Below are 13,892 nucleotides of genomic sequence, written 5' to 3' on the forward strand. Positions count from 1 at the left end.
GATTAACCCATTGCTCTTTCCCAAACATTCTTACATTTTAACAGAGCCTGATGAATTAACCCACTGAAAAGATTCTAATGTCTGAACAACAAGCCCTGTGGCAGTTTAATGAAAGAAATATTTTGGTACTTCTTCCTGAATTCCAAAAACATTTTTACATATAGTCACCCTCCCATCCCAATCCACATGATATTGCAACTGAATTAAAATGGAGAAATTCATTAACACTTATTGATACCTTCTTTATGTCAGACCCTGTGCTAGTGGCTGGGGATGCAGAGGCAGATAGGACTTAGTTCTTACTTTCAGGCACTCAGAGCCCAGTGGGGAAGAGAAAAACCAGTAATACCACAGCACGAGATGTGCTGCAGACAAAGTAAATGTCGGGCACCTGAAGTACACGCCATCTAGCAGTGCCCTAGCCCACTTCTTGGCCTGGTGACTATTGACCGAACTGATGTTAGAGCTTTGTGTTGTGTAATCTTCTGCCATTTTTAAACTTCAAAGTCATTCTGATCTTTCGATTTCCTGCATTTTCCCAAATTTGTTCATGCTGTCAACATCAGCACAGCATCAAACAGGTCATTTCATTCTTAGTTGGCGGGTACTAGTGCTAATTTACCCTTGTGTTATCAGTGCTGGTTTAAAGCAGGAAGATAATTCATCTTTCAAATTAAATATATGACTTTTTCCTTCAGTCATAATTACTGGAGTTAACATCTGCTTATTAATTTTCTATTCTTCTCTGGTGCTTTTATGCCCAAAGTCCAGAATCTCTCCAGAATCTACATTTAACAATCAATTGCACATGTCTGATTTGCCTTTTGAATGAGCTGTAAGAACACTGAAAGAATAAATATCCTGCCCCTTCCCCGCACCCACTCCAGCCCATCCACACACACATTTCTGCCACCCCTGCCTGACGATTCTGGAGTTGAAATTGCAGGAGAGTCACAATCATGATTTGCCACGTCAGCAGTAAAACCTTCCTAACATTCATGGACCTTTAATAGATTCAGAACAGTTAGATAAATAGATAAATAGAGAATATATCCATACACATACAGGTATACATAGATATATAAATTTTAAAAACATTTCTGATTAAAATATACACAGGAATGGTGATTTCTCACTTTACAAATAATTTCTTGCATTGCAGAAAAATTACAAACCAGAAAGCTTTTCGATGTGGTGATGGGTGACTGGTAACCAATCTTTAGAATTATTTTTGTGGGTAATTTTAGCAGTTATGTTCAAATGATGCTTTTGTAAAGACTGCTATTTCTCTGAGTGGAACATATGTCAGGAGAGCAGGATAAAAGCCCAATAAAAACATATCTGATTATAAATGAGATTTTCCAGTAAGTTGCTTTTCACTAGCAGAGGTATTTGCCATTGTCCTTGAAAACCAAGGTTCCCAATGATCTGCTTGAGAAGTTAATGACATAGTTCCTTATGACAAAGAGGTTTAGATCCAAGGAGTATTACATAATTTTGTGTATTTTTCAAATGTTCATTTTATCAGTCCCATGTTTTTAAAAGTGCTCCTATTTTTAACATTTTTACATATGCTCATGCTGCTGACTCTATAATGCACATACACATACACATATAGATGCTAAAATGAGCAGCTGTGTGGGCAAATTCATTTCTCAAAAGCATAGTGAATTTTACATTGTTGTTTTGTAATGATTATCACCAAGGAGGAGGTTAGAAATAAACCACGTGAAGCTGTGAATCATCAACCTGACCAGAGCCGCCTACAGCTCTTGCTTGGAGTACCCCGTTGTTGGTGATAGAAAGACCTCTGCCTGGAGCCTGCTGTGGTGGCCGGCACTGGGTACAGCAGCTTGCAGTGCCATGAGCTCATGAAGGGGTCCAGCCTCTGCTGTTCATATTCTCACAATGCACAAGGTTCATGTTACACACGATTTACAAAGATGGTCTCAAAGGCCAGAACTGGGAGGCTGGGAACCTGGAACCTACCTAGATATTCCCATAACTGCCCTGAGAGAGACCCTAGCAATCAATTTCATCTTCCTTCACCTTGAATTTCCTCACCTATAACATGAATTACAGCAGATATTTCCTGAAAGGTCTCAGATACCTTTAACAGTCTGTAATTATAATGAAAACTCGTTAAATACAGAAAAATCATTCTATGTCCCAGCAATTTTACATATACATAAGTAAATGTGTATATATTATATATAGAGAGAGAGAAACAGACAGAGACAGAGACAAAGAGACAGGCAGAAATAGAAAAATCACATGAATTCACAGAGACGTGTACAAGGATGTTCATGATACATAATAAAAAAATTGGAAGTCATCTAAATTTGCATCATCAGAAAATGGGTAAATAAACAGGGATATACTGATACATGGACTACAGCACAGCAGTGAAAGGGAGTGGCCAAGCAATGTATGTAGCCACACGGATGAATCTCATAAACACTGAGTGAGAAAAGCAAGTTGCCAAAGAATACAGATACGATGATGACACCATTTTTAAAATTTTTAAACGTGCAGAGCAACATTATGCATAATTTACCTGGTAAAATTATAAGGCTATATGTGAAGATGATTTATGCAAAATTTAGAAAATGGCCATCTTGTGGTGGGAGGCAGGGAGGGAGGCAGAAGCAGCAGTACAGGGATGCACAAGGCCCTCAACAGGATGGGTAAAGCCTTATTTCCAGGCTGAGTGGTAAAGAGATAGACAGATTCTCTGTCCATTGTGTAATTTTATGCCTTTTAAACTATTTTAAATATGCATAATAAATTTGTTATGTGAACTTTGCATATCATCACTTCAAAAATCCTTTTGCAGCCTTATGAAAATGATTAACCCCATCTCCTTATCTTTCAAGACGTTAATTTTCGGAAACTTTAAAAAAAAGTTTAAATGCACTTTGGTTTAAACTTTAAAGCATCTATTTGGCATTTATGTTACCAAATGTATTATTACCAGATGTATGATATACGTGGTTCCACAGTTACTAGATTTTTCCCATGTTTATCTTGATAAAACTATGGTGTGCAGGAAGTCTCCTATTACTTTCTGAGGTCATAGCCAAACCTTGAGACACCAGAATAAATAGAACCTGTCAAGAAATTATATACTTTGGTCAGTGGAGGAAAAATAAAATTAGTACGCCATGTTCTTCTGTGTCCTATGAAAAAAATCCCTCCCCCTCTCCTCTATCCACCATCCTCTACAGATAGTGGATATTCTCTTTTGTCTTAATGTAATAAAATATAGCTTTGTTATAATGTGATGTGAAGCCTATGACTGATTTGGGGTTCACTTGATTTAAGGCTTACACACCAGCAACCCTAGCTATTAAACTTTCCATCACTGGGAAATTTATTCTTATGGTGCTATTTGATTGGCACATCATAGATTTGTATTTTAAAAAATTATTTTCTGCATTGAGTTAGCCACCTAGGCAATATGGCTCCACTTTTCATCAAAAACGTTATGTCTCATCTATCAAACTTTCTCTCAGCAAATATAACAATAATCAGTGAAAGGAAGGTCAGGCATTGGATGGAATGGCGTTCTTAAATGTCCCTCAACTTCTTATGATGTCTGCTTGGTTCAAGTTAGAATCTAGTCCCTGAGAATCTGGCAGGGCTTTTCTTGAATGAATTTTCTGTTGTTTTCTTATCACAATCTCTCCAAATGGCAACTGTGAAGATCCCAGAACAACTAGAATCTAGGTGAAACCAGTGGCTGAAGAGTTTTTGTTTTTTGTTTTTTTTTTTAATGAATAGCTTTATGAGATAATCTTTTTCACGCATGCATCAATTCAACAAATATTTATTAAGCTCCTACTACATGTCAGCACTGTTGTAGGCACTGGGGATCCAAGAGTGAACATAAACCCTATCTTTATTTAAAATTTCGATATTTTCTTCATGGTTTTTGTTTTGTTTTTTGTTTTTTGTCTTTATATTGTCTTTTTTTTTTAATATTGCATTCAAATATTATTTGTCTGGATTACTGGATTACTCAAATTTTGTGCCCAAGGTGAGTGCCTTCCTCACTTCACTCTAGTCCCAGTATCATTAGTATTATCATTTGTATCGCATTTGAAGGAGAATTACCTATTTTTTTGGTCACCACTGCTAAACTCAAAGATGTTTAAAGACCATGTCCATGTCTTGTTCCTAGTAAAAAGTTCCTAGTAGAAAGCCTAGTAAAGAGTTGGCACAGAGTAGGTGTTTAATAAATATTTGTTGAACCAAACTTTCTCCTCCACAATTATTCGAAAGAAGACTAATATCCATTCAGAGAGAAGAAAGAACTAGATGACATCTTCGATCTCCATGTAGTCCAATTAGCCCATTGTGTATTATTGTTGGCAGTAACACTATTAATAGTATTTGCATATTAACCATAGCTATCAGGGATGGAGTATCTACCAGTGCCACACACTTAATGTACCTCATCTCAAATTATTACCACAAAGCTGGAAACTGAGGCAATGTGCAATCACTTGCCCAGGACCATGTAGCTAGTAAATAACAGTCAGCATTGAGCCCAGGTCAGTGTTGAGTCCAGATCTGGGCTCTCTTCATTCCACTACTTCCCTTTCTATTTCAGTTCACAGTCACGGTGGCGATGTGAAAAGGCATGACCGTGGTCATAAAGAAGGGAGTGGGCAATTGAAAAAGATGGTAAAGTTATAAGAAGAAAAGATATGTACACACCTGCACGCCCAAGCAGGAGAGAAGTTGCTGGGCCCTTCCATGTAACTGTGCGGTACCATCTTACCAATTGCTATGAGGTTGTTGTAGAGATTCCCCCATACTGTGAGATGGCCTTGACCTGTATCTACTTGAAGCAATAGGTCCAGGACCTGTCTGTGTCTCAAAATAAGGAGGTGAGCCACATTGTCTTCCTGACCTGTCCCCCTTCAGGTAAAGTGAGTAGTCAGTCTGACCTGATGACAAGAAGTCCATATAGCTGGTCAGTGGTGATAGGCAACCCAGACCAGAAACAGAAGAGCCAGTTGCACCCAGCATCCTGTCCTTTTTCTCCCAGACTATGAGTCAGCACTGAGTGTCTAAGATCTTACTCTGATTTCCACCATACGTGACATGGTAGCATTTTCCACCACCACCTTGTGTATTCCTTAAAACATTGAAACTATGGAATTCTGTGGTTAAGTAGGCTAAGTAGGCTTTTTCTAGCTCAGTATTTTTCAGAGCCTTCAAAAGGCTAATGTAGGTGCTAAAACTCCAAGAGAGGCATATTACAAGCAGCATTTCTCAAACCTACTTAACCAGGAAATAATCACTTCTGGAAACAGTGCATCAGGACACTTTATTTCTCATTTGAAAGTGCCAAGAAGGTGAAACATTGGGAAATGATTCTTAAAGAATAAAAATGTTGATGTTCTCTTTTTTCCTTTCTCGCTGTCATAATAAAAAGTCACATAACTAGATTAAAGAGAAGTTTTGAAAATAGAAATAAATCACCCTTATTTTCACAACTTTAGAATATTCCCTCTTGTCTTTTTCATATCTATATACGTTCAAATCTGTATCTGTATGTGTGTGTATCTGGCATTAAAATGTGCAGATACTACGCTAAACGCTTTCATATGTCATCTCGTTTAATCCTCACGATAACTCTGTGAGTTAGTGAATCTAATCACCATGTCAGAGGTTATGAAATTGAGGCTCAGAGGACTTACATGACTTGCCAAAGCTGCACAAGTAGGTGCCTGACCCATTGTTTAAACAGTTATTTTTGACTCCACAGCTTAAGTGTTTAAGCACTGAAATGCCGAAATAGTTATTTTAGTTATTTTCTTACCTAGAAAAAAGTATCCTGAATTTACTACCAGGGAGTTTATCTTATTTTGAATCATCATACAGCTCAGTTCTATGTTGAATGATAAAAGAACATTCCAGAATTGTTCCCACATTTTATTTGTCCTTGCCTTTCTTCTCTGACTTTCAGTAAATGCCACAAGGGCTTCACAGCAAGTAATCCTAAATGCAGGACCAAATTGTTTTCTGTTTTATGGCTCGATAATCTTCTCTGTTGTAAATACATTCAGAAATGATTGCAGCTTTTTCTTGAAGCCTCAACATTTTTTTTAAAGTGATTTATTTTGATAGTGCTTTAGCCTCATGATTTCAAATATTAAGTTACTTGGTTCAGGTGGTCTTATATTTTCCCATAAATGTGTTTATGTCACCCCACAGACTGAGAAATTTCATTCCAGGTTTTTTTTTTTTCTTTCTTCATTTGATTTCATGCAGGAGGAGAACTGAATTCTTTGAACTTGTCAGTAAAGGAGAATATGATTGGAACATCAAAAACCATCGTGATATATTTCGGTAAGAAATAGCTCTTGTTTATGTGTTTTTTCATTATTTAAAGATTTAGCTTTTCTGACAGTGCTAAGCGCACACAAGTGATTTTTAAAGTAACAAATCTTAGCTTACATTAAAAGTTAGAGATTGGTTGAATAATTAGAGAAAAGACAGAGACTGTCTTTTTGTCTTCTAGTTTATAATTCGCCTCCTCTCCATAAATTTGCATTCGAAATTAGAAAATCATATTCAGATTGGTTCAGTTTCAGCAAGCCATGATTTCCTCTTTTTTCCAGAGAAGGCGGGCATGCAAGTTGGTGGGAAGAGGGTATTTTTGAACCTCAAAAAACAAAGTTACACAGAACAAAGGAAAGTGGAGAATTAAGTTTCGTTTTTCTTTGGAGACAACAGATATTGTAGATAGAAAACCAGTTGGAACAATTTTGGTGGTGGAAATAAGGAGTCTGTTCCAGACTTTTCACAGGACTTCTCAGATGTTTAGAAAAGACAGCAACAACCCATCATTTTTATGTGGCACATTTTAACCACCTGATGGCAGCCACTCCAGCTGGTGAGACTGTTCCTCTTTCTGTCACACCCTGGCCTTCTGCTGTCCCCACCTCATCCATCCTCAGACCTTTGCTATCTTATTCCTGTTCCAAAGCTGTTAAGTATTCCTAGGAAAGCTTGCGAGGCCAGGATTATCCGCTCGCTGTGTCTGCTCGACAGCCAGGCAACCACTAGAGTCACCCCAAGTGGGTTCTCCTCCCCATATGTGCTCTGTGAAACTTCTGCCACCATCCTCAGAACACAGAGCCCTGCCTGCCCCTTCCCTCTGCAACTGACCTCTCTTCACACTCTCTCACCAGAGGGCCCCCTTTCCCCCCCACCTCGACTCTACGCATCAATATTTCTCTTTGTTATCTTTACAGATCTTTTTCTATGTCCTTCCTAAGGTGCTAGTCTCTCCTCAACTTGTGTCCTAATTCCGTTTCCTCCATCTCCCCCCACCCAGCCTCCACCTTGCGATATCAGTTGTACTCTCTTGACTTGCGTTTTCAAAATCAGTTTTTTTTCCCCCATTATGCCTTTTCTAGATCTAAAAATATGCTTCCATCTCCTCAGCCCCCCCCCAAAAAAATCATCTCTAAAGTCTTCCTTCTTCTCAAGGTCCATTTTTAGTTCTTCCTTCCCTTCAATTTCACACTTCACTCACATTCTTCCGAAGTTCTTACAAGGCAATTTCTTTTTAAATAATTTTTAATTACACAAGTAATTATAAGAATATTTTTTTTCTATATGTAACAAATTAAATTCTCCCTTAAGCTTCACTCCCAGTTCTCATACTGCTGCACAGCTATACTCTGTTAGCAGTTGGTTGTATCATTCCAGGCCATTCCCAAAGCCTGTACGTGTACACCATCTCTTCTCAGTGACTCCCGCCTGCTTCCTTGGGCCTGGCCTCTTCTGAGCAAGACTTCTAAAATGCCAGTGCTTCCACATCTCCGCCGGATGTTTTCCTGCTGAGGTTTTCAAACCTTTTGGGCAGGAGACCCCATATGTAAAAAGGAAAGAAAAAAATCATATTTGGAAGCACAGTATGTAAAATAGAGGTGCTCCAGGAGCTTTTACCACTACCCCCGCCCCCCCGCCCCCCACAGCTCTGCCCTTCCTCCGTCCCCCCCTCCTCGCCCCGTTTCATGTGCACCAAGGAGGTGGGGTTTCTGGGGGGGGGGCACTTAAAATAGTAATAAAACCAACTAAAAGTCAGTCTGGTTTTTTTTTTTTCGATCATCACCATGTGCCTGCAATCTAAACACTGTCGATGATGAGATACTCTTCCCTGAGAAAAATCTTTTGTCGGTATAAGCTGTAAACAATTGCTGGGGTTACTGTTGAGTATCAAAATAATTGATATGAAAGCTTCAAATTAGCACATGTTATTACTTATCCCTTAATTGTACGTGTATCGTACACGTAAGCTAATTCTAAGAATGCCCAGTTATACAGTCAGCCCCTGGCAGAGGTGGACATGGTACACACTTTCAAGAGTAAGCTCCTAATGGTTCAGAACCTTTTTCACTGGCTCCAGGTGTAGTTTGTGTCTTCGTCCTTTGGAAGTGTCACAGTCCTGCTTTTAAACAGTATATTCAGAATAAACAAGGATAGGACAGTAATAAGATGAAAAAACTTAACTTGAGTTACTTCAATTCTGTCATTTTTTGCGACCGTTTAGGGTTTTATTTGTTGTGTTTAAAATTTAAAACAGTGAAACAGCACAAGCTGAGAGATGTAATATTTTTGTTTGGTAAATGCAAAATTCAGTTTATACATGAAAATCTTTTACAGAATTTGAATATGTGTTTAAAATTAAAATGTGTTCCTTTTAAGTTCCTAATTGTTTTCGAACTAGAGAACAAATCAGGAAAATAACCATTATTTTAAGATATAGAGAAGAGGCATGCTAAAAATGATCTCTTGTATCAGATTCTCTAGAGACAGCACTGTTCTTTACAACACAGGACAGAAAGAGTGTGCCCTCCTTATTCCTGACTGTTTATTCATTCAATTGCACTGAGCAGATTGGTAACTTGGACCAGAAGTACTCAGACCTTGAAACTAAAACAGTTGCTACAAACTCTCTCCGCCCTCTTCCTCTAGAGAAGGCCTTTCACCTCTTGCAGAGGCTTGGTCTAAAAATAAGACAAAACCGCTCATTTACCTCCTTTAGTTCTTCCTGTGTAATCTCCCACCCCATCCTTCCCTTCCCATTCTCCCTGCCTTTCTTCGTTGTAGGCCCTTGTCAATTTATGCTTTCCATCTGGTCTTCCTGCTTCCATTCTCTCCTTCTTCAAACTATTTTCATACCTACTACCGAAAGTTCTCCCTTTGAAGGTCTAGCTAGGTCCCTCCTGAGCCCCCATCCTTAACTGATGCCCCCTTACGAATCAAATAAAGATTTCAGACACTCCACCATCTGACCTCCCAGCCTTTATCTGTCTTCCTTCTCTGTATACACTTTCTGTTTCGCTGTAAAATAGCCATTGAAAGTAGATTCTTCTGTCAGACTTTCTGAATTCCATTCCTTGCTTCTATACCTAGCTGTGTAACTTCAGGCAATCCGCCTAACCTCTCTAATCACGAAACTGCAAAGCACTATTTTGCTTTGTAAAATGGAGACACTAATTGTACACCTACCTCATATGGAGACTATGTAAGTCACCCTGTGGTGCCAGCTCAATAAATGGTAGCTGTTAGAATTACCGTCACCCGATCACCTAGCAGAAGACCAATGAACTTATTGACTAATTAATGACTATATGAATTTGAATTTGAGAAGTAAGCTTCAAATTATCAAGCAAGTGGAACCTAGGTAATTTTACAAGTTACTATACAAGTAGGCAACCTTACAGAAATTATTTCCTGTCTAGGAGAGAGACCGCAGAGTCCAGTGCATTACCTAGTCTTGTCCCCCTCTGCTACCAGCAGAACCTAAAATGAGAAGCATCAGGATATAGTGAGAGGAGGTCTGGCAGCTTTGTACTGAGCACAAAATCCTGAATCCTTTACTTGCTTTGGGAGAGTGACTAAACCTTTCCATGTTTCCATTTACCTCTTTGTAAAATAGGAATCAGAGCACCTACCTCAGAAATTTATGATGAGGATTCATTTAGTTAGGAGTTAGTTGGTAAAGCACTTAGTACAGAGGCAGGCAAACTGAGCAGTGCTTGTTAGAAAAGATCAAATATGAAGAGTAGACTGACGTGTCTTTGCACAGCGCTTATTTAGCACAGGGGTGTTTGGGATTAGACGCTGCCTGACCTCAGTGAGAGGGCTGCTGATGCTGCTGCGCCTGGTTGTGTTCTGAATGACCTATTGTTATCTGCCACTCTGCCTTGCTCCCTCGCGGAGTATCCTGGGGGTTACACAAACTCCACTACCATCTAAGCATGCTCCGCCATCTGGGAAGCAGACACGTTTCCAAGGCACTGGAATCCGCCGGGGTATGAAATGTTAACACCTGACATCAAGACAGACCTCTGACCTTTAACAACACACCCTTCCTTCCAAAAGGAGCCGGCCAAGACGTGGTTTCCCTGCTCAGATTCGTCATTACTTTTCATCGCCTGCTGCTGCTTTTAGTACAAAGAAAACAGATTTTGGACAAAGAGTGTGTCTTATTTCTCCCTTTCCCACCACATCGAATTATAAGCACCAGACCTCTCTACTGTTTGACTTGTTCCCCGTGTTTCTATATCCACGGTTCAGTGTGAATTCTAGTTAAATCCAATAGAAATCTGCCCCTTCAAATCTGATTCAGATCTTTCCTGTGCTTTCTTACATGCTCAAATTAATGAAAGCTGTAGCTGAATACATTTCTTTGTAATGCTTGTAAAACATGGTCGTAGCCAGGTAGTAAACTGGAGTGAAACAGGGTGGCTCTCACTCATAAATCTTAGCTCTGCCGAGCAGAGGATAAAGCAGTAGCTCCTGATGTGGTGTGTGCCTCGCCTCTTCGGTGTAGGTTTTCTTTTGTTCCCATCAATCAGTGGTAAGCTGGTAAATAGATTCATTGGCAGTGTTTATAGTATTACATACTGATTCCTTTGCTGATATTTAAAAATAAAAAGCAATGTCCATTACAAATTATTTTAGGCAGAGCTTGCTTAGCTCAGGTACAGAGAAAGTCATGCTTTGCTTTCCTTGATCTGCTGCAGGCAAAACAAAAGGGCCACGGAGGGTGCGTATGAGCTTTGTCTTCCTGAGCAGTGCGGCTGTAGGATGAAGACGCTAAACATGGGGACCATAAACAGTGCTTCCCTTGTTGAGAAAAAGGAGATGTGAGCTGGTCTCAGTCCTGTTTTATTTATTTATGTATCTAGGACGAGTTTGTGTAGGAATGCAACAAAAGATTATTCAGACTTTTGTCGGGTTCTGTTTTTCAGATCAATGTTAATGACAGCCTGTGACCTTGGAGCCGTGACCAAACCGTGGGAGATCTCGAGACAGGCAAGTGGTGATTAATGGCAGGGCTCAGCAGAGGAGGGGCTGGGGGAGGGGGTATGATATTCCCAGAGCCCCAACTACCAGGCACTGAAACCCTAGTCAATTTGCATCAGTATTAACATGGTGTAAAAAATAGCAGGAGGCTTAGGCTCCGCGTAGTTTATAGCATAGCCTGATAATATGTCTGACTCTCTGTAAGATTTTTTTTGACATGCTAAATCCAAATAACACTTTGACCATTTATAAGGCAAGAGTTTCAAAAATAATGTTTTTTTAATAGATAATCATGTTTAAGCATAAGGTCTGGTCGCATATGAAAAAACAAAACAGAATGACAACAACAAAAAACCCAAGGAGGTAAGAAGGAAATTCTGTTTTGCTTTTCAAAGACTATTTAAAGATCAGGGGGCTCTTTAGCCAAAGTGTGCAGTATCCAAATTAATATCTTCCCCCAAATCATGTTTTTACTGTCTATCTGATTTCACTGCCAAAAAGTATTAGTTCTAAAGCAGGAATAGTTTTCAAGCAGTAACTACACAACTTAAGATCCTTGATTACTGATAGTATTTGAGGTTAATCTCTCTAAGTTTTATGAGGCGCCAACTGTGTTGGCCATGGGATTTAAAGTAGTAAGTGGAACCTGTAAACACTACCTTAGAAGGAAAAAAGGTCTTTGCAAATGTGATTAAGTTAAGGACCATCATTGTCATTATCATCACCACTATCCTGAATTATCTAGGTTGGCCCTAAATGCAGTCACAGGTGTCATTATAAGAGAGAGGCACAGGGAGATTACACATTCAGAAGAAGAGAAGGTGATGTGAAGATGAGGCAGGGATTAGGGTGATGCAGCCACAAGCAAAGGAATGCTGGCAGCCAGCAGCAATTGGAAGAGACAAAGAACAGATTCTCCCCTAGACCCTTCTGAGGAGTGTGGCCCTGCCAACACTCTGAATTTTGTCCAGTGAACTGATGTTGAATTCCTGGCCTCCAGAACTGTAAGAGAATAAATTCCTGTTGTTTTAATTTATGGTAATTTATATGGTAATTTATGGCAGCCCCAAGAAACTAATACAATGATTATCCCTATTTTGCAAACGGGAAAAATGAAGCTTAGAAAGGATATGTAGCCTGAGGTTATACAGCAAGTAAGTGGTGGAGCTAGGTATTCAAATCCTAGCAGATTAGGACTTGGGCATCCAGGGTGGGTGGCACCTCTTTGTCCTTCATCTGGACTGGGTCTGAAGGAACAGCCACTATCTGGATCATTCTAGCAGAAGCCCTGGTGGGTCTGGCACTAAATTAAATTAAATGCCCCGCCAACAATTCATTGGCAAGAACTTCTCACAAAATCCCACCCAACCAGGAAATACGATCCTTCCATGTGCCCAGAAAGTGGAAAGCCAGAAATAGTTGGTAAAACATGACTACCACAATTTGCCCTTTTAATAACCAAAAATATGATTCATCCTCCTTCCTGCAAGCAACATATGCTCATCCTCTCCCCAAGGGAGATGACTGAAATGACCCATAAGTCATGGTTGCAAGCTTGAAGTTCAGGATGTCTAGGTGATACATGCTCGTCTCCACATCGGGCCTGGATGTACATTACAGAACTACACACACCCAAAATGCAGCATCTAACATACACCCTAACCACAAAATATTCACTATAACACTCCCATTCAGAAAGGGAAGAGATAGCAACATCTGGCAGTTAGGGAGCCATGGTAATTCCACAATCCCACTGAGCATTTACTGTGAAGGTGCTCCACTCTGTGGCGGGCCCTGATTCTCTAGGAGATGCTCCTGAGTTCATTATTTTCTATGGTCTTTAGATCCATGCTGATAAATTATCCCTTTTCCATTATTCTCCTTGGCGATATCTGAAGGCCAAGCAGCTTTCCAGGCCTACCTCTACCTAAAGAAAGTTGAAAGCCCAAGGCTCATTTTAAGTTTTAAGTAGTTACAGACTTGTGGTTAATTCTGGCACCAAAACTCTACAACATTTAGTTGGCTTCTTATGTCTTTGTGTCGAGTCATCTCCATTTACCAATAACCACATCCACAGTTCTATTCTATATAAACTTTTTAGATCTGCTGTATTTCTTTGCTCCCTTATATTCAGGAACAAAGAAATGTGTTTATATACATCCTTCTTTCTCTCTAATGACTTAATTCCCAGTACTTTGTACCTAACAAGTGCCAGTGAGAGAATTATGTATTTAAATCATTTCTCTGGGCCATTTTTTCCAGTTGAAAGGATGTCCTGTGAACCATCTGATTCATTCAGAGTTTTTAACTATGAATAATGTACTGTCCATACCTTTGATTGGATTCTTGTTGCAAGGCTGTCTTGATCAGCCTTTGTCATTCAAAATATATCTCAATTTTTATTTTTACAGTTTAGGGTTAAGAAGTAGCTTCATCTTCCATCCCTTCAAGACCCTGAATTTGTAACTTTCTCTATTCCCTTTCATTCCTTGTTCTAAACTTGCCAATCTTTTTCTGAGCTCGCTTCTTATAATACCTAGAAAAACAGTCAA

The 13,892-nt window shown here is 39.4% G+C and overlaps 1 protein-coding gene across 1 annotated transcript in view; it reads left to right on the plus strand.

Moving 5' to 3' along the window:
- PDE11A (phosphodiesterase 11A) overlaps positions 1–13,892 on the plus strand; it is a 327,576-nt gene that overhangs the window by 270,687 nt on the left and 42,997 nt on the right. Inside the window, exons 16-17 of the mRNA XM_011356861.2 lie at positions 6,286–6,363; positions 11,286–11,349. Of these exons, the coding sequence (XP_011355163.1) occupies positions 6,286–6,363; positions 11,286–11,349 (142 nt within the window). The remainder of the gene's footprint in view (positions 1–6,285; positions 6,364–11,285; positions 11,350–13,892) is intronic.

The sequence above is a fragment of the Pteropus vampyrus genome, unplaced genomic scaffold (assembly GCF_000151845.1).
Source record: "Pteropus vampyrus isolate Shadow unplaced genomic scaffold, Pvam_2.0 Scaffold2, whole genome shotgun sequence".
In the NCBI taxonomy this organism is placed as follows: domain Eukaryota; kingdom Metazoa; phylum Chordata; class Mammalia; order Chiroptera; family Pteropodidae; genus Pteropus; species Pteropus vampyrus.